Raw genomic sequence first — 26,722 nt, 5'->3', positions numbered from 1 at the left:
TTTTGGAGATGAGAGCACCCAAACTTCACAACTTTTGGCTTACATATTTTGCTTAAGTGTGAAGCAGGAGAAATGATTGAAGCTCTATCCACCATAATGTTTTAATTTAATCGCTTTACCCTTAAAAGGATAGGAGTGCCGTTTTCTAGTGGTTCTGTTAGCTTGTTTTGTTTTTTAAAATCTGTTTAAGCAAGCACAATTTAGAAGTAAATTGTTTTGATGTGCTTGTATTTTGTTTATCCTTTGTAGGTAACTGAAGTGTTCCAAGTACCCACTTTGTGTTTGTGGTGGACTCTAATTTCCACGTCTCCGTATTCTGCGTGACATAAAAACTGGCTTTAGTGCTGGCAGCAGTGTTCTTCCTGTCTAATTATTACAACAGGCTCTCCCAGAGCTCCCTTTGTTTTCATAATAGAACCTTCAGTCTGCCTGTTCTTGAAACACTTATTATGCATGCACAAAACGTATGCATGGCTCTAGCTTTTGACTGAGCCAGAAGCCATTGATAAATGCTCAACTGTTTTCTGTGAGGGTGGGCTTTCCTAGATGGGGAAATGTGTCATCCTCCTCTCTCTGTTCTTATGAATCTTAGAGCACACTGCAAGGGAAAATCAGTAGAAATATTTGAGAGGAATCCAGAGGTCTGGCCCAGTCCTCCAGTATACACTAGTACTGGTGCCAGTGTACTCAAAGGATTTGCAGATATGCTCTGAGCAGCTGTCTAAAGCATGCCTGAAGCTTGTGTGCTTCACTATTCCAGTTTTCATAACGCAGTTGCCTGATTTCCGAAAGCTGTAATTATTAGGTTGCTGATCTTAAATAAATAAAAAGCTTGTCTGTGGTGAATAACAGCTTAACCATTTGGAGAATAAATTCTGAACCCAGAAGAGTTTGTGCGTGGGGCCACAGGATGTGTGGGTTAATAGCTACATGGACCGGGAAGCTGCAGCAGGGAGGTGGATGAAATTGCCTTTTCCGCCTCTTCCATCAGAGTAGAAGAAGTGGGGCAAATTTGCTCCCAACCTGCATGGCTATTAGTTCAGGTGGGTCCTGTGATCCTGGGGTGGGAAATGCCTGCAGGAGTGAGGGGCATGATCTGCGGTCTTTGTGTCTGCGGTTTATGGAGTCCAACCCTGTATTTATACTCCCAAGACAAATTGGCATTGGATTCTGTGTATCTGCCCTGCTCAATTGCTTTTGAGTAATTCTGTACACATATGTGATAAGTTGCATCAGAATGAGTTTAACCTACCCACTGTCTGAGTAGGTTAAACTCAGCAGGGTTGTGTACGTCTACTGAATTCCTGCAGGGTTACCTGTTGTGTTCAGCCTCCCTTGAGCCATGAGTAACATACTGAACAAAGGTCTCAGTCTCAGGTGGAAGCATAGTAGGTGGGTGGCAGGTTGGGGGCTAGAAAGACAACTTGTGTCCAGTCCTACACCTGGGAAACTTGGAAAAGGCAACAAACCTTTTGGGAACTCATTAGTACAAGTGCCTGTTGCTTGCGGCTCCTGTTTGCGGTGCAAAATGATGGTTCTCTGTAAACCAGTTCTGAATGGACAGAGGTCTGATAAGCACTGAAAGTGGGGACAGAGGACCAAAGGGGGGAGGGGGGAAAATGCAGAGAGCAATTAAAAACCCAAGACTGCCAATGTGTGATTGTGCACTAAAATCGGAGGGTAACAACTTAAAAAAAGAGAGAGGTGGCATGCTGAATTAAGTTTCTTCTTTTATTATACAGGATTTTATATACAAAGTCCCCCTGCCCCCATCTTTCCCTACCTCAGTCTTACCGTCAGGTCATAGTAAAACATTGCAACTTCTCTTTCATAGCCTAGAAAGCAGCTGTAAAATAGCTCAGTACAATACAGCAGGCAAACTGCGCAGGAGGAGCCAGAAACAGAAAAGACAAAAGGGTCGGGGGAGAGGAGAAAAATAAAACACTTGGCCCTTTTTTCTCTCGCTCCTCAGTAAAAACGACAACCTAATACAGGCAAAATGTTGTGCTTTGAGAGCCATGATCCTTTCTTTGTGGTAATGCCCACAGAAAAGGAACTTTCCAGGACAGGATTTGTTTCCCAAGAGAAATCCATTAAAAGAAGCTCCGGTGTCAGTCCCTTTTATAACAGACCAATATGATTCTGTGGTTCACACCTTCTCTTGCTGAGCAGTTGGTCACCATAGGGCTGTTGTTGTCTGCAGGGGTTGAGTCATAGGCCAAGCAAACTTCACCCCCATTAACCTCTGTGGCTTGGAGAAATCCACCAGAGAGAGGGGTTGTAGATGGAAGAGAAGACAGGGACATTGCCATATGCTGGTACTTTGCAGTTTTGCTGAGTGTTGTGGATGAATGCATTGCACAACATCTGTTTCAATTTTTTTTTAAATTGGAGGGTGAGCGGGCTAAAAGCAGCTGAAGAATCAGAGCAGGGGCAGCAGGGAAGAAGGAATCTTGATTGCTTCAGGCCTATGTTCTTAAGCAAGGAGGACTAGAAACTTATTTTGCACTTGTCCTAGGCTACCGGTATGACAAACAGATGACCGACCCATTGCGCTATCACTGGCTTTGACTTGCGCGAGTGTCTGAGTCTCCATGTGATTGTCTTATCCTTTTCGGATGAGCTACAGATGACCTTATGTTCATAAAGAACAAGTCAATGAAATGTGGAGCAGGGGTGCTGGCTTATGAAGTGATTGCTACAGTCTCATCCCATATTCTGGAAAGCTTGCTGTAATTTGTCCCCTGTTGTATCCTACCTGTATTCAGTGCTCACCCTTGCTGCTACTGCATAGATCTACCACTTGCTTTATCTTTACAGATGTGTAGGAAACTGAATGGATAAAGAGGGGTTTGTAAACATCCAGGCAGAACCCACCTATAGCCATGTTCTCTGCCCATGATAACATAACACCACCCAGCATGCTCCAAATGCCTGTGTACCCCCTCCCCCCCAATGATGGTGGCACAGGTCTAAAGTTGCTTAGGAAGCACTCCTGGTGGCGTTTATGATATCAAATGCAAAAACATAAATCATACGTAGTGAAATAATTTCTTTCTCTCTTGCTAGCATCCTGCCCCCATCTGTCTTGGGAACAAGACTTTACATTGGCTGTGTATGTCTTGCTTCACCTGACGTTGGGGGGGGGGGGAATCTAAGATCTTCGTCTGCCAATATAAAACCAATTCCAGTATCTGGCCAATGAGGATCATGGAACAAGGGATGCTTGCTGGCAGCCGAGATTTGCGTCTGTAGAACAAGAGTGGGGTGGGAGCAATGAAAGGGGTTCCACTGGGACGACTAGTTTGCTGTGTACTACAAAACGGCTCAGAGATATGGGTCCATATTTCTCCTTTTGGATGCCAGGCAGAGAGGATGACAGTCCAGCATGTTGTTATTGTCTGGATCGACATGCCAAGGCAGGACTTAAATCTCTTGCGTCTTCCTGGTTTTTCCCATGGCTGCTGTGCTGAATGGCATGCTAAAATGATGGGGGAGGTGGGGAGGAGAGAGTAAATGGACATCACTTGAATGATTTTGACACACTCTAGTAGTCATACAGCGGGTTCAATCCCACCCAGGGTCTGCGGAAGGATGCCCAGTCTTCTCAGCTTTCTACCCACAGCAGCAATTTCTGATTTCAGGGAAGTTTATTCCTGGGGTTGTGGGACCCACATGGTGTAATCACCATGCAAAAGTCTGTAGGGGGCAGGGGTGAAATCTCTCCCTTCTTCCTCTACTGTCAGAGGCAGGAGGGAGTGATTTCACCCTCTTCCCTCTGTAGTCTCTTAACCTACGTGGCTGTTCCTCTGCATGGGTCCTGCAACCTTAGGGTCAGAAATAGCTGCTGAAGGGAAGGGAAAGCCAGGAGGCTCCAAGACCTTCCAACAGGATCCAACCCCATGGTTAGAAAAGCTTGTAAACGAGGCCTTTCAGCAATCAAAGGATACAAAAGACCTGGAAGTGTCAGACTATAGGTGTCAGTTTGCATCCCTCTTGCTTGCCTATTGCTCCTGATGGTGCAGCCCTCATTTGGTTACAAAAATAAAAAATCTCACATTTCCCCCCAAAAGAACAGAAGGTGGGGGGTAAATTGTACAAACAAAAACTAAACATGCAATGTTATCTAAACGTGCAAGGTTTAATAACTAATTTAGACAGTAAAATGTAGCCTTGTGACTGTACCTGGTTACTGTAGGCTGGAGTCCTCCACATCTGTATAATGGCTATTCTCCTGAAGTGGGAGGGGAGAAGGGAAAAGAGAAGATTATCCGGCTCTCCTTGGGAGCCTTTGCTTGGAAGAGGGCAAAATATCAGATGTCGAATGGAATAAAGGAAGTTAGAGGGTTGGATTGTTTGGCTATGTGAGTGGACGGTGACGGACCTTTTCCCTTCCCTTTTTTCATGAGCTCCCACAGTGTCTGCACAGAAGTTCCCCATTGTCTTTTTTCCTAGCTTAGAGTTGCCAAACTCCAGGTGGTAGCATGAGATCTCCTGGGATTACAACTGATCTTCAGGTGACAGAGATCAGTTCACCTGGAGAAAATGGCTGGCTTGGAAGGCGGACTCTTTGAAGTCCCTCCCCTCTCCAAACCCCACCCTCCTCAGGCTCCACCCCCAAAATCTCCAGTTATTTCTCAAGCCAGAGCTGACAAGCATGTTCTAGCCCTAAACCTGGGCAGTAGTACAGGAAGTGTCATAGAGGGAGGAGCAGCAGCTACCATTTCTTGCAGGGCATTATTTGTACTTGCAGTATACAGCCCATTTCCCCTTGCCGATGCCCATAGCTGTCTTACATGGGTTGCAGGCCAACCTAAACAAGACACTGGGCAAGTGTAAAGCCTCACAGGAAAGTGCCTCAGCCAGCCTCATGTTTAAATCAAACCTTAATGGCTATCTCTGGTTTAACAGATCAGTGCCTTCAAAGCTTAGTGGTAAGTGTGGCAGTAGTCCAATGTGCAAAGTGTTTGAACGGCTGAGTTTCTAGTTTGCCTTGCTGCAGAAAAGCATGCACCCACTCCTGCAGGGAGGTCTGTCTATATGGAGCCAGGCTGGCCAGGCCTTTCCTGAAAGGCCTTCTCCAACTGAGTATGGGTTTAAAAGGGGGCTGACAAAGCTGTGATCCAGCAGAGCCACCAAAGAGTCTGAAAGGGCTTTATAGACCGTCTGGTCCAACCTCCTGCTCCATGCAAGAAATCCAGAACTACAGCTTCCTTGACTGGCGCTTCACAGCAAGGGAGATCCCCCCCATAGTTGAGTTCCATTGTCCAGTTATTCTTACCATTAGGTAGTCTTTCTTAATACTCAGCTGAAACCTACCCTCCTACAACTTCAGCACATCTGGAGAAAAAATAGCTTTCTCCAAAGGTTTGTGGCACTGTTAAAATGGTGCTAGGCTGTTTTGTCTGCACTGTTGGGAGAGGGTCACTTGTCTGGGGCCTCTCACCGATTCGTCTTCGCAGTCGTCCTGCACCAGGCCTTCCTCTCCACCCTTTTCCCCGTTTAGCGGCTCCTCCGTGTTAATCTCTGCCTCTGATGCTGAGTCTTCTTGAGAGATCTCACTTTTGTTTCCGTCTGCTTTCTTTCTTACCTCTGCAGGAGAAGATGTAAAGTGTACAAAGGAAAGAAATTCCCATCTGCCACCCTGTTCCTTTACTAGTTGTTTCAGGGTAGCTCAATGATCTGACTCTCCCCAATAAGACAGTCCTTTCCCGCTCTCCTAGGTGAAGTAGAAACAGGTGTGGAATAGAGATGGTTAACCCGTTTTAGCCTTTTTTGATTTTGCTTCTCCCTTGTACAAATCAAACTTGTCATTCTTGGGTTTTGCCTGTTTTTTTGTATTGAATTTTTCATTATAAAATGTAAACATTTCTCAATGATCTGTGTCAATAAATGAACATTATGCATCTAAATGCCACACAAAAATGTATACAACAAGCATACACAATACAACAAACCCAACAATTCAAAGCAGAGAATTGATTTACACCCCATCTCCCAACAAATATAAAAATAAATACTCTCCCTTACTGAGGAGAGTATGGGAGATGGCCTATTTAGATTTGGGCAGGGGAGGCTTAAGGGACATGGATCCCCAATATCATTTCTGGTGGAAGACAATGGCCATGTATGCAGGGTCAATTTTGATGCTCGATCAAAGCTCTTTTTTTAAGTGCGACCTTTAAAATACCTATTCATGGTACCGACGCAATTTTACCCTCCCCCACTCGCCTGCTCCTTCATTCCTACCATCAGCAACCACCGTCTGCATGGCTAACATGCGGCTGTGATTTTGCATGCTTCCTTGAGGGGATTCTTCGTGGTGGGGGTGGAGCAAACAAAAGGTCATGTTAAAGGGGCTCTTAAGAAATGCGAAGCAGGTATGTGCCGGCTTCGCTGTCACTTCCTGAATGACAGTTCAGCGTGAAAAACTCAAAAAAAATAATATGCGGGGCACTTCCGCCTGGAACATGCTGCTAATTACTAAGCATAAATGGCTAGTGAGAGATAAGGGGGAAGCTGCTCCATGTTATTTGGGGGAGAGGGTGGGAACAGCCATCACTGATCAGCAAGGCCAAGTCTGCACACCTTTCAGAATTGTTATAGGTGTTTGAGATAAAGTCAGGAAAAGTGGGAGGTTTCAGAATATTTTAATTGGATCTTTTATTCCATCCTGCTGCTCAGTTATAGGCAAGCTACCATCAGAAATGGTTTATCTGCCACTCAGGTGTCTGAGACTCCAATGAGTGACATCTGGCTAATCTTGCCCCATGTTGGTGTACTTTCAAGGACCAACAAAAAGAAACCGTATGGCAGCCTCAGTGTGTCTTTTGCCTTTTTTAACAAATGGAAAGCCTGAAGTCTTTTGAAAGACAGGTTTCAAACGAGGGCCCGCCATTTATCATAACTTTCCCCCATAAATGCTTGTGAAGACAACCACCCCATCTTCTAGGTGCTCAAGAAACAAATAGTCGTATTTAACAACTGTAGTTGCTTTAAGATGTGGCTGACTGTTGAAATACTGCAACAAAGGAATAAATTAACACAGAGCTCCATATTAAGGAAGACTCACTGTAGCTAGGTATTTGGCACCAAGCTTCATTATGTCTGAACCCCCACATTTTCTTGGCCTCGTCGGTGGGATGCTTGCAATCAACCAACTGACCTGTAGATGCTTTCTGTTGTTCAGCAATCTGCTCCAATCTTCCCAGAAGAGCATCAATGTTAGATTTGATCTGTGTCAGCTCTGTTTTGATTGTCTGTAGTTCGTTGCATTTCACTTGGAAGAGAGAGAAGTTGGAAGTAAACCTTACTCTTTGCTAGTTTGTAAATTAGTTATTTTCTTGAACAGCAATTTATAGTGCAATCTAATGCAGAGTCACTCCAGTCTGAACCCCTTGATGGGTTTAGACTGGAGTAACCATGCATTAGATTGCACTAAGTCACATTCCTTGCTGGAGTAAGTACAGGATCCCTCTGCCTTTCACAGATGTGAGAATGTTTTTGGCAGGTAGAGTTCTTCCCATCACCATAGACGCAAATGCCCAGATTCTCATAATCAGCTAATTCGAGGCATGCATGCATGTTCTAGCCTTGACCTGGCTAGCCTGATCTTGTCAGATCTGGTTAGTAGTTGGATGGAGACCACCGAGAAAATCCAGGGTTGTAATACAGAGGCAGGCTATGGCAAACCACCTCTGAACATCTCTTGCCTTGAAAACCCCATGGGGCTGCCATAAATCAGCTGTGGCTTGACAGTAAAAAAAATAAGCAGGTAATATGGTGATTCTGATAAGATGATCTTGGAAAATACCTTAATCAACAAGCATTTGCAACTTGGAACAAAATATTTTTCTTTTTAAACAAGAGGATTTTCCATCCCTGTCTCCACCCTGACCTTTCGGCAATTGTTTCTCATGTGATTAAAACCTTCGCACAATTGTTGTAAGCTGGGCTTTGCTTACAAGGGGTATTTGGAGCAGAGAACTGGATACAGCCTTCTGCTGGGAACCAAGTTTAATGCTTTCATCTCACCTCCAACAGTCTGGCATATGGACAGGCAACAGCCAGCACATATACTGACAGTGGCACATCAGACCATTTTGTCTGGTGCTCAGGGCCAGATCTCCGTACAACAACATAACTACTGACAGCACTGCTGGGGCCAGTGATGCAGGGGAAGGCAACAGGTGTGGCTTCTGCCCATCAGAACCTCCCAGACCTGCACAGCCTTCAGCTGTATCCCAGGGGAATCCCTAAGATACCGGCAGTACCACTGGGACTTGGCTTCCTCCAAGCATGTACGAACGAATACAACCCTCCTTTCTTTCCCTCTATTTGTCAGCACACCAGCACCTTCACAGGTAGACTTTACATTCCCCCTCTGTCACTTGAGCCACAAAAGGTTGCCTTCCACAGTCTAGTTCACTGTCGAGAGCCAGCGTGGTATAGTGGTTAAGAGCGGTGGTTTGGAGCAGTGAAGTCTGATCTGGAGAACTGGGTTTGATTCCCCACTCCTATACACGAAGCCAGCTTGGTGATCTTGGGCAAGTTACAGCTCTGTTAGAGCTCTCTCAGCCCCACCTACCTCACAGGTGTCTGTTATGGGGAGGGGAAGGGAAGGTGATTGTAAGCCGGTTTAAGTCTCCCTTAAGTGGAAGAGAAAGTCGGCATGTAAAAACCAACTCTTCTTCTTCATGTCTTGCAGAGCAGGAGATTAAGCCTTAGACTGCCACAGATAGAGAGCTTGCAAATCTTACCAAACAATGCTGTAAAGAGCATAACAAAGAAAATACCATAAAGGATTATTTCACAATGAATTAGAGCAGCTTCACTTTTGCTATGTGTAATGGCTGCCGCAAACCCATAAGTGGTGCATGACCTATGTGTATTTTTCTGAGAATTCTGATAGATCTTGGTCCCCAGATGTGAATACAGGGACATTTAAAGGTAAGCACACATATGTACTTGTTGGTATACTTCAGCATTTTTTCACAGCAAACACACAGTGTGTAATATTGGTATGGGTGAAGAAGACGTGTGCCATTCTGGGTGTATGGTACATTTATGCTACATTCATGGACCACAAAGGCAACCTGAAGGTTTGCTTGCATTCTGAAATCTGTGCATTATGGTGACTGTGTCATAATTATGGAATTAGCTCCCAGGGAGATTTGTCTGTTCCCTTCTGTCCTTTTCTGTTTTGTGTGGCCTGTCACTGATTCTCATTCCCCCCCCCCCCCGCCCATTCTTGTTCATATGTCTGCTTTGTTTTTAATGATTTTATATATATGTTTGTGTTTTAATGTGTTTATTGTTCACTGCTTTGGGAACCCTAAATTGGGCAAAAAGGTGGCTTTAAAATGTTTTAAATAAACAAACATAGGCACTTACATTTTAATTTGGCTGAACTGTTTGCAATGGCAGCAGATCGCGAAAAGAGCTTGACTGGCAGGGTTGCCTTTACACGCCTTACTAAAGGAATTGTCACCCGTGGACGCTTCACAGGAACCACTCTAGGAACAGGAGAGACCCGTCCTCGATATTCAAAGAGTCTGCAGGTCAAAACAGATTACAGTAGAAAGAACCACCTTAGAAGACTGTGAGACACAATTCACAAATAACCACTAGGAGAAGCTAGTGTTCCATGCATACCTTACAACCCGCACAGGCTCCAATAGTAAAAGCCACCAGGGGTGATATTTGATCATGAAAGTTTCCGAAGACAAACCATTACTCTGTGAGATAATGCTGTTAAACTCACGCAGAGGACTTTTACTTAGCAAATCATTCTCTACAGCCGGCAAGGCTGTGACTTTTAATACATTTTTAAAACACTCACCTTAATGTTTCCGCTTTTAGAATTATCTGAGGAAGTTCTGAAGATGCCAAGGCCAATATACAAGGGGAACTCTTTTCGTTTTCTAACCCATCATCCCTTCAACTCTGGTGTTCCTTATCTCCATTTGGGGTCTATTAATATTCTGAAATGCCTACTACCTCGTGGTGGGGGGATCCAGCGAGATAAAATCGCACCGGTGTGGTTTTAAGATGCAGAGGCAGGCAGACACCACAATGTTTATGCAGTTATGTTCAGACAAGGGAAAGCAATTGCTCAGTTTCTGTTCCCTTCTCGCCAAGGGGACCCTTTTCAGCACTAATGCCCATCAATTTTAGCAAAGCTAAGGAGGCCTGAATAACAAGAGTCGACAGGGACCCACTGGAAACCTGTCCAACTGTGGGAGAGCAGGAATACCCTTCTGAAAAAAGAATTAAAGGAGGATAGCAAAAAAGAAGCAAAAAAGGAAACAGCCAGTGTGAAAAGTACTACAATCTTGAATCAGGACTGAATTTTTATATGCCCATCTTTGTCCAAAGCATCTCAGGACCAAGGTGGGTAGCAACAATATTAAAAATATATAAAATAGTTGGATTTTTTTTTAAAAAAACCATTAAGACAACAGATATAAAATATATTAAAACCATATTAAAAACTCAGTCCTGTCACAGATTGGCACAGGAGGAGGCAATGGGTTACCTTGTTTGGGCCAGCAAAATACCTTGGGCCAATCTGGGCTGGCTGGAGTCTCTTTCCTCTGCAAGGACCCACCCTCGGTCACTTGTGCTTTCGTAAAGGGACTATTCTTTATATGGAATGCTCTGACTATGGCTCAAGTGTGCAGGATGCTAACATACGTCCAGGCCTAATTCAAAGAGTGGATGTTTGCCTTGAAAGCCCTTCACAATGTGAAGGGTTTCAGGAGCTTTTGTATCTTCTTCCTTCCTACCTGACACCTGCAAGAAGGTGCTATTCAATGTTTTTAAAAACACCTTTAGAGAAGTGGGGGCCTTTTCTGTGGGGGCACCCATATTTTTGAATATGCTTCCATTGGAACTATGTTTAGTAGGGTTGCCAACCTCCAGGTAGTAGCTGGAGATCTCCCGCTATTACAACTGATCTCCAGCCGATAGAGATCAGTTCCCCTGGAGAAAATGGCTGCTTTGGCAATTGGACTCTATGGCATTGAAGTCCTTCCCCTCCCCAAACCCCGCCCTCCTCTGGCTCTGCCCCAAAAACCTCCTGCTGGTGACAACCCTAATGTTTAGTCACCTCTCCTTGTTGGCATTTACACAGAAGGCTGAATAGATTGAAATTAAATCAAAAGAGTTTTTGGCTAAACATTAGGAAGAACTTCGTGACGGTTACAGCCGTTCCTCAGTGGAACAGGCTTCCTGGGGGGGGGGGGGCTCTCCTTCTTTGGGGTTTTTTAAGCTGAGGCTAGATGGCCATCTGACAGCAATGCTGATTCTGTGAACTTAGGCAGATCATGAGAGGGAGGGTAGGACAGGATGTGTCAGTGCTTGGCTCTCGTGGCCCTTTCTTACATGCTCAGGGTAATGGTGATCACCATTTTGAGATCAGGGAGGAATTTTTCTCCAGGCCAGATTGGCCAGGGATCCCAGAGGCCTTCCTCTGGGCATAAAGCAGGGGTCACTGGGGGAGTGGGGGGGAGGTAGTTGTGAATTTCCTGTGTTGTGCAGGGGGTTGGACTACATAATCTTTGAGGACCCATCCAGCTTTGCAAATGGTCACAGAGAAAAGGGTTAGGCAGTCCTTCCCTTGAATTTCTCCACTCACTATGACAGCCTCCCTTGGCTATTTTTCATTACACTGAGCAGAAGACTGTTGCATACATCACCTGGGTAACACCCAGGTTTGACCCTTGGTTGGTGGCAAATGCAGTACAGAACAATGAAAATAAATTAACGGATGAACTAATAATAGTAAGGGAAGTGATCAGGATTTCCTGGGAAATGGAAGCTAAGCCAGTAGGATTTCAGCTCAACAAATGAGATAGAATTAGAAATATCTTGCTACCTTATTTCCTAATATATACATCTGCTATATCAGGTACAATTCTTTAGAAGAAGTTTTATCACTGGATTTCCTTGGTTAAGGAAGTTACACAGGTTGAATTTCAGGCTATGTGCAGCTGTTAAAGAACAGAACCTGACTTGGAAAAATAACCTTCCTATCTCATCCTAAACCAAAGGCTTTTACTTAAAACTGGAGCCAAAATGAATTTTGAGGGTGGGAAAAAATCTGAAGCAAATAGTCTCAGCTCAGATTTTCGAGCAAAAGTTGGAACCGAACCTCCCTGTAAAACCTTATCTGTTTTTTTTTTGGGGGGGGGGGGTTATCCTGAAAAAATGATGGCAATTTAAGGGAGCTGAAAAGCAGATCCCAAATAATGCCATTTTTTTCCAGCATTTTTGGGGCCGTTTTGGCCCCACCACCATTTTAAAAAACGGGGGGGAATCCCCTCTCCCCCTTCCTCTTCCTTCCCTCTCCTCCTCACTTACCTGCTGTCTGGGTCTCAGAGGCGACAGGTGGTGCAGAGCTGAACACTGAGCTCGGCTCTGCTGGGCCCAGCATTCAGTTCTGTGCCACCTCCGAAGTCCATGTGGGCTCAAAGGTGGCAGGTGGCGCAGAGCTGAATGTCAGCGTCTTCGAGACCCACATGGACTTTGGAGGCAGCTTTTAAGTTCAGATTTCATAGACCCCCAAAATTTCAAATTTCCCCAAAAAAAGCCAACCCCACCCCATTCCGGTATGGGGACTTGGCTTTTTTCAAAAATTTCAAAAATTTCCGGGTCTATTAAACCCGAACCCAAAACATCCCCCCCAAATGGTGCACACCCCTAGTTACACCAAACAAAACAAAAAGGTCTTGTGAAAGACAATAATAGAAGGAGAGAGAAGATCCGTGTACAAAGAAAAACAATCCTTGTACAACAGATCCAACCCTGCATTTAGATAAAAGTGCATGAAAATTACATGTTGACAGACAATATTTAACATTAATGTCTTAACATGCTTGAAAAAAAACTTAAACTTTAGTATTTTCTTTTCATTCTACTCAGTGTCTTAAAATGTTAAATTTTGGTGTCTAATACCAAAACTTTTGAAATTCAAATTTTAATTTTTAAAAGGTGGCCAAATGTCTGCAGACTTTTGGTTCAGCATTTTCTAAAAGAAGATCAATATACAAAATGGCCTTTAACATTTAGCTGTTACTACTTCTTTATATAGTAAGAAAGGATTGCTTCTGGCAACTAGTTCATCTCTCCTGGTGCTGTTCTTCAAAGGCAATATGAAGTATTGTTATTTCTGAAGATGCATGCACGAATCCGGCATTTATTCATCTCATCCACTCACCTGTCATAGAAATCATCTCTGTAGTAGTCGTAATCAAAGTCATAGCCACTGCAAACCAAACAGAGGAAGCTGATTAGGACTATAATACCTTTTCCAGCTATCTTCTTGTGGTGGTCTTATTAGATAACAGAAATCAGTATTGTAGATGTGTGTGTGTGTGTGTGTTCGGGTGGGCGAGGGGGGGGGGTCCATCAATCCTATTTTTATCTTGTCTTTCCTGCATGGGGTGGTACTTGTTTCATTTTTGTTTTCACAATAACCCTATAATGAATTTTGGGCTGACAGAGAGTGATTGGCTGAAAATCAGTTGAGCAGGGATTTGAACCTGAGTCTTTCTGGTCAGCATCCACCCGTTTAACCCCTACCCCACACTGGATTTTGGGCGAAAACGCATGGTCGCTTTATCCTCCTTTAATCCCTGTTTCAGCCAGGATTCAGCCAGGATTGAACACATGCGTTTTGCCTAATGTGCGTTCGATCCTGGCTAAAACAGGGATTAAAGGAGGATAAAGTGACCATGCATTTTCGCCCTTTGAGTAGTGGCAACATTTTGTCCCACGGCCTGAATTCTGCTGCTGTTTGTCAGGAGACAAGAGTTCCTGGAAAGGAAATGAAGTCATCAGCTAGCTTTGAAGTACATTAACTGCTTCCTTGCCATGAGCCTGCAGGCTCCCCCACCCCGCCGCCCCACCCTCAATTCCCCACTACTTCATGTCCACACAACAGAGAAAGTGCCTGTATCAGCAACTATTGTGTGCTGAATTGTCGAGCAAGCAGATGCCATTCTCGAGGCATGCTGAAAAAGGTTCTTAGCTAAAGTAGAGGGGAGGGAACAGAGGAGTTTAGGATGCGCCAGACTGGCTCAGGGAAGGTTTTGCTGTGATCGCAGTGGCAGTAACTAAGTTGATAACTCCTCATTCCCCTTTCTCCTCTGAGGCTGATACACTGTAATGAAAGTATAATGGAGAAAATCTTCACAGAAGAGAATTTCAGGAACATTCCAGCTGGCAAATAATAGAAAGGGAATGCTTTGACATTTCCTACTGAAAAGTAGGCATATCAACACACCCATCTGAAAGGTCGGCTCGGAGTGAAATTTTTAATTTTGACCTGACATTTTTAACTTCACAGTGACACTGAAGCGACATTTCAGGACAATAACAAAATCTCCTGAAATTTAAAGCTCAGTCCTCGTGTGCCCTAGAGATGCCAAATCTCTAGATCGGTATTTTCCATACCTGAAAACTTGATTTCAGTGCTCAGCCATGTAAATATCTTCTTTAAGGACTGATAACCTTATGATACAATTGCACACGACATGGCAGGAGCATGATAGATCCTCAAGACAGATTTTTTTAAAATTAAAAAGTAAACAGGGCCATTTCAACACAGATCATTTGCCCTAGGTATGCTGCTATTGGAAGGTGTGGTTCCCCACCCCCCAGCTTCTCCCCAGCATTATGGTACACCTCTCAGGCTTTCTCCAGCTTTCCCCTCAAACTTTCTCAAACCTGCTTTGCTCTGAAAGTTTTGGAAAGATCACAGCAAAGCCAGGATGGCTGCTATGTGGGTGGAAAAGTTCAGATTTTCCCAGTTCCACCAACAAACACAGCCACCATTTCCCTCACATTAGTCATTTCCTCCTCCTCCCATTGGGGGTGCCTGTTGGTTTTTTTTTAATGGGCAACTCAATATTATTATAGTAACATAACATTATAACAATATGTATTTTTTATTGAATTTGTATTAAAACTTGGGTTGTGCAAAAAAAAATTCAGTAATTGGTTCTTGTACGTTATCCGGGCTGTGTAACCGTGGTCTTGGAATTTTCTTTCCTGACGTTTCGCCAGCAACTGTGGCAGGCATCTTCAGAGTAGTAACACTGAAGGACAGTGTCTCAATTTTATTGCCTTCGACAATAAAATTCAGTAAATTCAGTAAATTTCAGGTTCAGGCTTATTGGGCCTGATTTTTTTCAGTAAACCCGAAATAAGCTGAATACCCATATTGGTAAACATGGGTATTTGGCTTATTTCCGGGTCCCCCCCCCATCGGCTCCATTATAGTCTATGGGGAAATTTTTCGAAGCTCCTGTGGGGGCATTTTTGGAGGAAGAGTTCCCAAAGTTTCAGGGTAGCTTCAAGGGACTCTCCTTGTATGAATCACAACGTTTGGTGAAGATTGGGTCAGGGACTCCAATTTTATGGGGTCCCAAAGGGGTTGTCCCCCTTCTCCATAGAAATGCATGGTAAAGTCTACAATGGATGTTTGCAATGGACCTGCACAATAGTCCATTGCAAACACTCATGGGAAACAGTTTTCCCACCATTATTTACACTATCCCGGGATAAACGTGCACTTATAATGGCCACCGGGTCACGCTGGCTCCTGAGGAACTTTGGCTCCCCCTTCAGAAATGCAGCCTTATTCAATAATCTTCAACACCAAATGACAAGTGGCTATCTATATACATAAAAATGAAATGCTTACGCGATATTCCTATATAAGAGGTCGTTATATAATAGTGCTTACATGATATACAAGCTATAACACCAGATCATGAAAAGTATCCATTAATCGAAATGAATTCATAATACCGCTTGGAGCAATAAGATCCTAACTAATCAAGACCTCAATACCCCATTCAATTAATTAATTAACTTCAACCAATTTGAAGTATTTAATGAGCATTAAAACCAACACAAGAGCAATAAAGTATCTTGGAGTAAGAATCCCCAAAGATAATAAAGAATTAGTAAAATTTAATTCCCAAAAACATTATACCTAAAATTAAAGCAGATTTTACATTATGGAAGAGATTAAACCAGTCTTTGTTTAGAACACTAAACACTGTAAAAATGATGGTGTTATCAAAACTGATTTTTCTATTTGCCCATATGCCTGCTATACAGTGAGGGAAAAAAGTATTTGATCCCCTGCTGAATTTGCCCGTTTGCCCTCTGACGAAGAAATGACCAGTCCATAATTTTAATGGTAGGTCTATTGTAGCTGTGAGAGACAGAATAACAACAGGAAAAACCCCAGAAACCCAGAAGACAAAAGTCAGAGATTGATGTGCATTATAATGAGTGAAATAAGTATTTGATCCCTTTGCAAAAGATGACTTAGTACTTGGTGGCAAAACCCTTGTTGGCAATTACAGAGGTCAGATGTTTCTTGTAGGTGGCCACCAGGTTTGCACACATCTCAGGAGGTATTTTGTCCCACTCCTCTTTGCAGATCCTCTCCAAGTGAGTAAGATTTTGAGGCTGATGTGTAGCTACTCGAACCTTCAGCTTCCTCCACAGATTTTCGATGGGATTAAGGTCTGGAGACAGGCTAGGCCACTCCAGGACCTTAATGTGCTTCTTCTTGAGCCACTCCTTTGTTGCCTTAGCCGTGTGTTTTGGGTCATTGTCATGCTGGCATACCCATCCTCGACCCATTTTCAATGCCCTGGCTGAGGGAAGGAGGTGCTCACCCAAGATTTGACGATACATGGTCCCGTCCATCGTCCCTTCAATGCGGTGAAGGTGTCCTGTCCCCTTAGCAGAAAAACACCCCCAAAGCATAATATGTCCCCCTCCATGTTGGACAGTGGGGATGGTGTTCTTGGGGTCGTAGGCAGCATTCCTCCTCCTCCAAACACGGCAAGTTGAGTTGATGCCAAAGAGCTCGATTTTGGTCTCATCTGACCACAACACTTTCACCCAGTTCTCCTCTGGGTCATTCAGATGTGCATTGGCAAACTGCAGACAGGCCTGTACATGTGCTGTCTTGAGCAAGAGGACCTTGCGGGCTCTGCAAGATCTCAGTCCTTCAAGGCGTAGTGTGTTACCAACTGTTTTCATGGTGACTATGGTCCCAGCTGCCCTGAGATCATTGACAAGTTCCCCCCGTGTAGTTCTGGGCTGCTTCATCACCATTCTCATGATCATTGCAACTCCACGAGATGAGATCTTGCATGGAGCCCCAGACCGAGGGAGGTTGACAGTTAGGGTTAGGGTTAGGGTTGTCACCTTCTCACCAAGCTGCTTGGCAATAGTCTTGTAGCCCAGTCCAGCCTTGTGCAGGTCTACAATCTTGTCCCTGACATCCTTGGACAGCTCTTTGGTCTTGGTCATGGTGGCTAGTTTGGAATCTGATGGATTGATTGCTTCTGTCGACAGCAGAACCCTAACCCTAACCCTAATCTGGCTAGTTGATAGGGGATCAAATACTTATTTCACTCATTATAATGCACATCAATCTCTGACTTTTGTCTTCTGGGTTTCTGGGGTTTTTCCTGTTGTTATTCTGTCTCTCACAGCTACAATAAACCTACCATTAAAATTATGGACTGGTCATTTCTTCGTCAGAGGGCAAACGGGCAAATTTAGCAGGGGATCAAATACTTTTTTCCCTCACTGGATGTCTGACTTTTGCTTAAAAGAGTACCAAAAATAATCAATTACTTTATTTGGGATTGTAAAAAAGCCCAGAGTTAAAATGAAGTCAACACAGGATAATTGTCTGCATGGTGAATGTGGTGTTCCAAACTTAGAGAAAAATATTATGCTGCCAGACTTGTATATATATGTTATATATACAATATATATATGGGAAATATATATATTGTTATATATATGGGAAAAAATCAAGATGATACTTCATTATTAGCAGCAGAGAGTGATTTGATTGCAACTCTACAAATGGGTTTGTCTCTTATAGGACTGCCCTGTAGGCTCTGACAGCAAAGAAAATAAGGGCCAATATAGCTGCTAAGGGAGTAGATCTTTCAAGTTGATTTTAATGGTGTCTAGGTCCCACTGGCCGATTGGGACACCACCACAATTTTTAGCTATTATTTTGTTGTTTTGTATGCATCATTTTAGCAAAGTTTTATTATGTATATTTATTATTAATCCAGTATGTTATTAATCTAATATTTTAATTATGTATCTGTGGTATCCTTGATATGTTTGTAATGGCCTATGGCTAAATGCAAATAAAACCATTCATTCATTCATTCTGATTGCAACTCCATTAAATGTCTGCATTAGGTTTGCCAGTAGGGCTGTTGAAAAAAAAATTCAGTAAAGTTCGGCTTTGGCAAAATTCGGCCCTTTTAAATTCGGGACGTGCCAAAGTCTGAACTCCCCCGCTTCAGATCCGTGAAATTCGGCGAGATCCGGAATTCAGCGCGAGATCCAGCTGGAAGGCACAGATCTGTTTAAAGTGCCCCCCGCGTGCCTTCATGGAAGCCCTGTGAAGGTGCGTGGGGGGCTCTTTAAACAGATCTGTTTAAAGTGCCCCCCGCCTGGCTTCAGGGAAGGCGCAGATCTGTTTAAAGCGTCTTCAGGGAAGCCCCGTGAAGGCGCATGCGGGGTGTCTTTAAAGGTGGGAAAAGGCAGGTTCGGGAATTCTGAACCTGCCAAATTTATTCGGCGATCGCCCCGAATTCAGCAAATTTTCCCGCCTTTTTCCAGTTTGGTTCCATCCGAACTGAAAACCCCCGAATTGCGGAAAATTCGGCTGTTTTTTTCTGTTCGGACGAATCGAATCGACAGCCCTAGTTGCCAGGTCCCTCTTCACTATCGGCGGGAGATTTTTGGGGCGGAGCCTGAGGAGGGCGGGGTTTGAGAGGGGAGGGATTAAAATGCCATAGAATTCAATTGCCAAAGCAGCCATTTTCTCCAGGTGAACTGTTCTCTATCGGCTGGAGATCAGTTGTAATAGCAGGAGATCTTCTGCTATTACCTGGAGGTTGGCAACCCTAGTCTACATCCAGTTTAGAAATCTAGAGAGGAAACAGTTTTATAATGGTGAAAATAGTGTCAGTGATCATTTAAGAATATGCCCAAAATAGAATAGTAAATTAGCTGCTGCCACTCCCCCCCCCCCGTGCATCTGCAGTAAGGAATAAGAATAACAAATTGAATCAAAGTATGAGCTGCAACAATACGTGGGAGAAATTTGGCTTACCGTGTTATATAGATCTAATTAAGGATAATAAGGTTTTCCCTTTTGAAGCGGTAACCTATGGTAGTGAGAATGATACACCAGTCTTTTGTATTTATAGGTACAGAGTTTTTGACATCCTTTAAAAAGTTGATGAGAATGCTGAGGAAACCAACAGATCTAAAAAAAAGCTGGCAGTCAGTAGTACTCAGGGACTTCTGTCTTACTAGAACTGGACAACAAGGGACTGAAATGCCATGAGAAAAGTGGCACAAAACTTTGAGCTACCAATTAAATGCTAATACTTGGAATTATATATGTACAAGTGGGTCTTTTCTTCACTGTTAGCCTTCAGAGAAAACTATTCTAAAATGTTACAGCAATGGCATTTGACTCTGTGGAAAATAGCTAAAATTTTCCATAAAATGGAAGATAACTGTTGGTATTACTAAAATTGAAAGGCAGATTACTACCATACCTGGTGGTTTTGTGATAGGGCACAGTCTTTATGGAGGATGATTAATGCAACCATATCTGAAGTGTTAGGAACTGATCTCTCTTTTAAAGCTGAAGTTTTCCTTCTGAGCTGTGTTAAAATAGATGCTTTGCACACCAAGATACGGCATTAAATAATAACCGTGGTAAGGCTCTTCTTTGCATATTGTTGGAAGTCTTTGCACCAAATTAAAAAAAATGGTTACTGAAAACTTGAGATATAATTGAATAGATGGCTTATCTTGTTATTCTGTATTGAGAGGGAATTAGTTAAGTGAATTAATAGTTAAGCATTGTAATCTATGTAATTGTAATTGTAAACCACATATTAAGGTATTTTGAACTTTTAAGTTTATAGTTATCTGAAAGAAAAAAAGAAGACCACCACCCCAGGGCCACTCAATGAAGTGGATGAGCAGTAGATCTAGAACAGTGCTTCAAATAATGTGTAATTCACTGCCACAGGATTTAGTGATGGCCACAAGCTTAGATGGTTTAAAAAAAAAGATCAGACAGCATCATAGAGGGGAGGCTTGTCAGTGGCTATTATAAATAATTACTAACATAAAATAAAATAAACACAACTCAAATAAACATAAAACACAACAACACACAGAAAAACAGAAATAAACTAACCCTTTTATTATCCTCATATAAATTTAACACAGCCTGATAAGTCCGATAAAGAGAAATAAACTAAGCCTAACTAAACAAACAGTGCATTCCTCACCTTTCGGTGGTCGGGGTTGGCGTGCCTGAGGTGCTGCCGCAGCACCTCCAAAGTCCTTTCACGGCCACCGAAATATATTAAAAAGCCTTTTGCCTGTTTTTTTTTTTTTTTTGTAAAATTGGGGCTTTTCACCCCATAGAGAATAGTGAGGCTGCACCTGCATCCGCAGCACCACCATTCTCGGTGCCAGTGTCCAGGGCCCGAAAGGGGACAGGGAGCTGCCTACAGGCAACTCTACCCCCTGGCACACCCCTGGGATGCCAGAATGCTCCCTGGAACAACGGCACGGGCCATTACGCCAGTGGGATGCCGGTGGAAGGCCAAGCTGGCGTGCTGGGGTGGCACTGCTCTGGCAGCGCCAGGAGACTAGCGTCCAGGCCTCCCCGCCAGCGTTGGGGCCACTTATAGTGGTGTAAGTAGCCTGGACACCGGCATGGGCCCCCCCAATGCCGGTGAAGCCCCTTCCTGGCCTCCTGAGGACTTTCGTCCTCAGAAGTTATAAATGCTCTGTAAATGATTTAACAAAGTTGCTGTTATTGTTTGAACACAAGGCACTTCGGTAGTTATGGTTAGTTAGTTAGGGGTGGAGCCTGAGGAGGGCAGGGTTTGGGGAGGGGAGGAACTTCAATGCCATAGAGTCCAATTGCCAAAACGGCCATTTTCTCCAGGTGAGCTGATCTCTATCGGCTGGAGATCAGTTGTAATAGCAGGAGATCTCCAGCTAGTACCTGGAGGTTGGCAACCCTAGGGCACACAGAGCAAGAGCTCCGTGCGGAAGCAGCCAGAAAGAGGGATGGGAAGCAAATGGAGAGAGAGCAGCTGCAAAATTATTAACCACAGTTTAACTATGGTGTTGCATGATACACAAATGTTGCTTCTGGTTGTTGCCCTCGCTGCAATGCAGGCTGGGATACTAGCAGGAGTTCTGCAGGGCAAATGAAACCAGCATTCATTGAAGCAAACCAGGTTTCAAATGAGTATCTGTGAACTGAATCCTAGTTTCACAAGCTAACCACAGCTAACATATAGCATAGTTATACATTCCGTCTTATTATTGATTTAGATATTTATTTCCCGAAGTGGCTTACAACAACATCATTCACTCCTACTCCACTTTATCCTCACGACAGGTTAGGCTGAAAGAGAGTAACTTGCCCAAAGTCACCCAGTGAGCTTCCATGGGAGAGTAGGGATTTCAGTTTAAGTTCTCCTAGATTCTAGTACAACACTTGAACCACTACACCAGGCTGGCAGTAGGGTATGATAGCATGGCCTTTAATAGTAATGGACTGGATGCTGCAGAAGTATTGCTACCTCGGTTTGGCCTTGGCCATCAAAGAGTCTTCAGAGTTCTTTATCCAGATACAATAAATATTTTCCTCTTTTAAACAGGGAAGAGATGATGAATTTACCACTGATAGGAAAGATAAACTCCTCTGAGTTTTACAGCTAAAAAAGCTTTGTAAGTTACAACGTTAGCAACCCCCATACCTATATCTTCCGTCACTGTCTGAACTCCTTTTTCACATCCCCTGCTTCCCTATGGGATCTAACCTTAGTGAACAGATAGCAGAATTTAATGCCACCCGCTCCCAAACAGTATGCAAAAGATTTACAAAGATGTGACAGACAGTCTGATTCAGTCATACAGCACACTGCTCTCAATAAGCTGCCAATGACACAGTGCAATAATTACATAAATACAAATAAAAAATGGAATGCATCATTATGGTGGTCCCTTCTTTAGTTGATTTTAATTTCCAGTATTTTAAATGAGCAAAGGTCTCCTAAGATGAGTTACTTCAGCTGATTTTACTGGACAGAAGCAAAACCTGATTTTTTCAGAGGACAGACCTTTAAAAAAGAGGATTATCCTCTGAAAAAAGAAGATATCTAGCCACCCTATTCTGTACACAAAGCAGGTACTCTATCATTAAGCCACACCTCCCATTCCAGCTATAGGAGCTTTCCTTACAGCTACTGGCTAGGCTTACTTGCATGAGTAAAAGCAATTCTCTCCAGTGCACCTGCTGCCTGCCTCATAGCAGGGAAGTGGGATTACATGGCTTTTGGTTCCTTCCAAATCTAAGTTTCTGATTTGGAAAGGAAGGACACTGCTTGTGCCTGCTTCCTGAGTGCAGAGAGGCGTGCTTCTGCCTCAGCTGATGATTACTTGGTCCCTTCTTGATTTTCCCAGATTGAGGGTATTAATAAAGGAGAGCAGGGTGCAAGTGTGCTTGGATGGGCACCAATAACAGCTGCTATTTACCTAGGTGCTCCACATCTAATAGTCTAATTGGCTGAAATACCAAGCATGGCCATGTGAGAGACAGCTCCTTGCTTTCTCTTTCCCCACCTGGGATCTGAATGCGACAGCTGGTGAATTGCTAGATTCTTTGAGGGTGGGGAACCAGGTTTATTTTCCTCCTTGTTAGCTGGCACTTGACAGACCAGATGTGATTGTGCTCACCTTTTTCACTCGCTCGTGGAGTCTCACTTAACGCTAGTCCTGATAATTAGTTCCGAATGCGCCTAATTTGGGACTGTATCAGAAATGAAGAGGATGCTTAGGAGAAATCCATTCCTGTCCAATGGTTCACGCAATTACACATAACAAATACAGCAGCACAAGCAGTGGGAGAGAAAAAAAGCAACCTCCAAAAAGACAGTGTTTCCTGATTCATAAGACTGCTAGAGACCCACCATCTATGGCCTCCCCAATTCCTGAGACCACAAAGGCATTTCCATTTTAATGTACGTGGCTCAAGTTGCTCACAGTTCTAAGGTGGCCATCCTAAGCAAACTTCCTTGGAAGTTAGTCCAACTGAAATAAACCGTGCTCCGTGCCAAGTAAATATACCTAGAAATGATGCATTTAATATAATTCATTGGCAACTGAGGGAGCCATTATATATGTTCCTTCAGCCCATCAGCCTGACCCTGTGTGAGCTAGGTTCATCCAGACAGGCCAGAGGGCAACATGGTCCCTGGCAGTGACAATCATGCTGTACTGCAAGTTCCAAAAAGGAGAAAGGAAACCTCAGAACAACAAGAACAAAGGGGTACAGAGTACCAGAGGTCTAAAAAATAATTGTAGAAGCTTCAAAAAATTATCAAAAGGTGTATATATTATTCAAAAACTGCGAAACGTAATGGAAAATACAGAGGATTATTATTATAATTACAAAAGTGCAAAGCTGTACTGGCAGCATTCTCATTCATACACAATACTCACACTGATCGACCATTGTGTAGGAGCCATGATGTTTGTCTTTTGCGGTTATAGTGCACCACATACTATAAATTTGCTTTTGATTTTCTGACTTCTAAATTTAACCAGTGCAAGGTCGTTCCTGACTGATGAAGATTCATACATCAAAACATGGATTTAGCCAGCATCCTGTCTTGTTGGGAGCCCTTCTCTAGCTTGTAAACTTTTTCATAGAATTGACAGATTGATGTTGTATATAATGTGTGTGTGTGTAAAGTGCCTTCAAGTCGCAGCCGACTTATGGCGACCCCTTTTTGGGGTTTTCATGGCAAGAGACTAACAGAGGTGGTTTGCCAGTGCCTTCCTCTGCACAGCAACCCTGATATTCCTTGGTGGTCTCCCATCCAAATACTACCCAGGGCTGACCCTGCTTAGCTTCTGAGATCTGACGAGATCAGGCTAGCCTGGGCCATATATGATACCTTTATTGAAATTGTCATTTATTGTTTTTGGCTTGTAAATCTTTTGATTGTGTTCCTATTTGTTGCCATTTTGAATTATGGACATATTATGGTACAACTTTGTACTTTTGTAATTATAATAATAACGCTTTGTATTTTCCATTACATTTTGCAATTTCTGAATTATATATACACCTTTTGTTCTTGCAGTGCAAGTTCCTCCAGCTAGTAAAGATCAGCCCTGCTGGTCAGATTAATGTTTGCATCACATCCAGCATTCCGTTCCCCACAGTGGCGAACCAGAAGTCGGGAAGGCCTACAAGGCAAGCACAGAGGCCAAGACTTCTTTTAGTCATTGTAGCTAATAGCCATTAATGGACCTATCCTCTCTGAATTTATCTAACCTTCCTTTAGAGCCATCTATGTTAAAGGCCATCTGGTTATATAAGAAATTGTCAACTGCAGATATGCTGGGTCAGCTTTCATGGGGCTTTCAGCAGCACAGATCACCTGACTCAGCTGTGATGTCATACCAAAGTGCTGAAGAAAGCTTTTATGAATTATTCTCCGAAGTACGCTGCTATATATTAACTTTGGCAAGCCCTGCTGACCAGCTATGACAGATACAGTAACAAAGCTTGCACTATTTAGTCTATTAATTAGTGAGATTAATTGATTTAAAAACCTCTTGATCAACTAAAAAGGTTGCCCAGATTAACTAGGAAGCAGGTTTTAAATATAATTTTAATTATTTTTAATACATGATCCAGGTGGCGGGTTCCATCTCACACTGGAAAAAAATGCCTCTTTGGAACTGGTGCTTGCAATAACATATGTGCATCTTCTAAAAGCAAAATATGCTGTTTTCTTCGCAGTGGCTTTTATATTCATTTGCAAATTTATGTTATCTCTGTATGATGGTTAGGCTAATATTTTTAACTGAGTGGATATTAAAGCAAGGGTGTTGCACATTCTTATAGTAGGTCCTCAATCAGGATAAAATATGTGAAAATATAGAACAAGCCCTAAGTCCATAAATCCATATACCCCACCACCTCACTTTTGCATGAAAGAACCCCAAGAACTGCATCTTTTGCAAATCTAGAGGTGCAGGAAAATCCATCCAGTCTGATATTAAAGCAGAGTCTCTTGATTAAAGTGGTAAGTCACCCTAAGGTGTTCTCAAACAGAGTACCCTGATCGCCTCAATGATGCAGGAGCTCCTTTGGTCTCAAGAGATCCTCACATCCATGGCTGTAAGCAATGACCCAAGTTTTCAAAACAATAACCAGAGATCACAGATTCTCCCTCATAAGTTTCCTGAGTAATTAAATCATAAGTTTAGCAAGGTAAGTAATGACTACTGGGAGATTACTCAGCTTTAAGGTTGACAATGAGGAAATTGAAATTGTTCGAGATTTTCTATTTCTTGGCTCCATCATCAGCCAAAAGGGAGACTGCAACCAAGAATATTGAGATTGATTGGGAAGGGCAGCCATAAACGAGCTAGAATTTTTTTTTTAAGTGTAAGGATGTGTCACTGGTGACCAAGGTCAAGTTAATTCATGCCAACGTCTCCCCTATTAGTATTTCTGGGTGTGAAAGTTGGACCATGAAGAAAGTGACAGGAAGAAAGTACATTCCTTTGAAATGTGGTGTTGGAGGGAGTTTTACAAATACTGTGGATCACCAAAATGTCAAATAAACTGGTTCTACATCAAATCAAGCCTGAACTCTCCCGAGAAGCTAAAATGACTAAACTGAGGCTATTGTACTTTGGTCACATTATGAGAAGACAAGAGTCACTGGAAAAGACAATCATGCTAGGAAAAGTTGAAAGCAGCAGGAAAAGAGGAAGACCCAACATGAGATGGATTGGCTCTGTAAAGAAAACCATGGCTCTCAGTTTGCAAGATCTGAGCAAGGCTGTTAACGATAGGACATTTTGGAGGACGTTAATTCATAGGGTCACCATGAGTCGGAAGTGACTTGATGACACTTAACACCCCCTCCCCAGATCATCCTGTTTCCCCCATTATCTAACCTGGTACCTATCCTCCTCCTCTTCTTTATGACCATATTTGAACTTCTGCTTCCCTTAGTTACATATCATTTGCTGTTTACCAAAAATTCAAACCTACCAATAGAAAGCAGAATCCTGCCCTTTCGGTCTAAAACTATCCCAGATCCTAACTCTGCATTAAACTGGCCAATAGCAAGGCTTCCCCATTGGAGCCCAGGTAAATTCAAGTGCATAAGAAGGACATCCCATGCCCTCCACCTTTGTAGTTGGTTCCCCTACAGAACTTTCTTCCAGCACCATGAGAACAAATCTGCCATACCCTTCCCCTTCAACACAGGCACAGTATTAGCCCCCATTCTGCCCCTAAGCTTAACTCCCTGCATCTTTCTACCCATTCTTCATTCCTTAGCTCCTCTGTCTTCTGTTCCTGGCGAACTGCCCTATCGCCAACCAACCACTCATCACTGCATTCCTTACCTGGCTAGGGTCTCCTTCCTTTTTAGTCCAAAATCCCTTCCCCATTTATCTACTTCCTGGTCCCATTCTGGCCTTGACACCAGTGAGGTCATAACACTGGCTTCCCATAGTGCTTGTAACATACACTTGCTGTTCAGTGGATTTCATGTTAAGTAGGGCTTTGGAC

General features: G+C 43.2%; 1 protein-coding gene across 1 annotated transcript in view; it reads right to left on the bottom strand.

Moving 5' to 3' along the window:
* Positions 1–3,252: 3,252 nt before the first annotated feature.
* Positions 3,253–26,722, bottom strand: part of RALY (RALY heterogeneous nuclear ribonucleoprotein) — a 307,270-nt gene continuing 283,800 nt past the window's right edge. The window contains exons 5-10 of the mRNA XM_056844432.1: positions 13,220–13,267; positions 9,394–9,554; positions 7,166–7,279; positions 5,447–5,592; positions 4,186–4,234; positions 3,253–3,481 (exon numbers count right to left, since the gene is read on the bottom strand). Coding sequence (XP_056700410.1) covers positions 4,190–4,234; positions 5,447–5,592; positions 7,166–7,279; positions 9,394–9,554; positions 13,220–13,267 — 514 coding nt within the window. The 3' untranslated portion in view covers positions 3,253–3,481; positions 4,186–4,189. The remainder of the gene's footprint in view (positions 3,482–4,185; positions 4,235–5,446; positions 5,593–7,165; positions 7,280–9,393; positions 9,555–13,219; positions 13,268–26,722) is intronic.

Source organism: Euleptes europaea, chromosome 2 (genome assembly GCF_029931775.1).
Source record: "Euleptes europaea isolate rEulEur1 chromosome 2, rEulEur1.hap1, whole genome shotgun sequence".
NCBI classification, from domain to species: domain Eukaryota; kingdom Metazoa; phylum Chordata; class Lepidosauria; order Squamata; family Sphaerodactylidae; genus Euleptes; species Euleptes europaea.
Note: the sequence above shows the minus strand (reverse complement) of the source record. Positions and strands in the feature narration are given on the sequence as shown.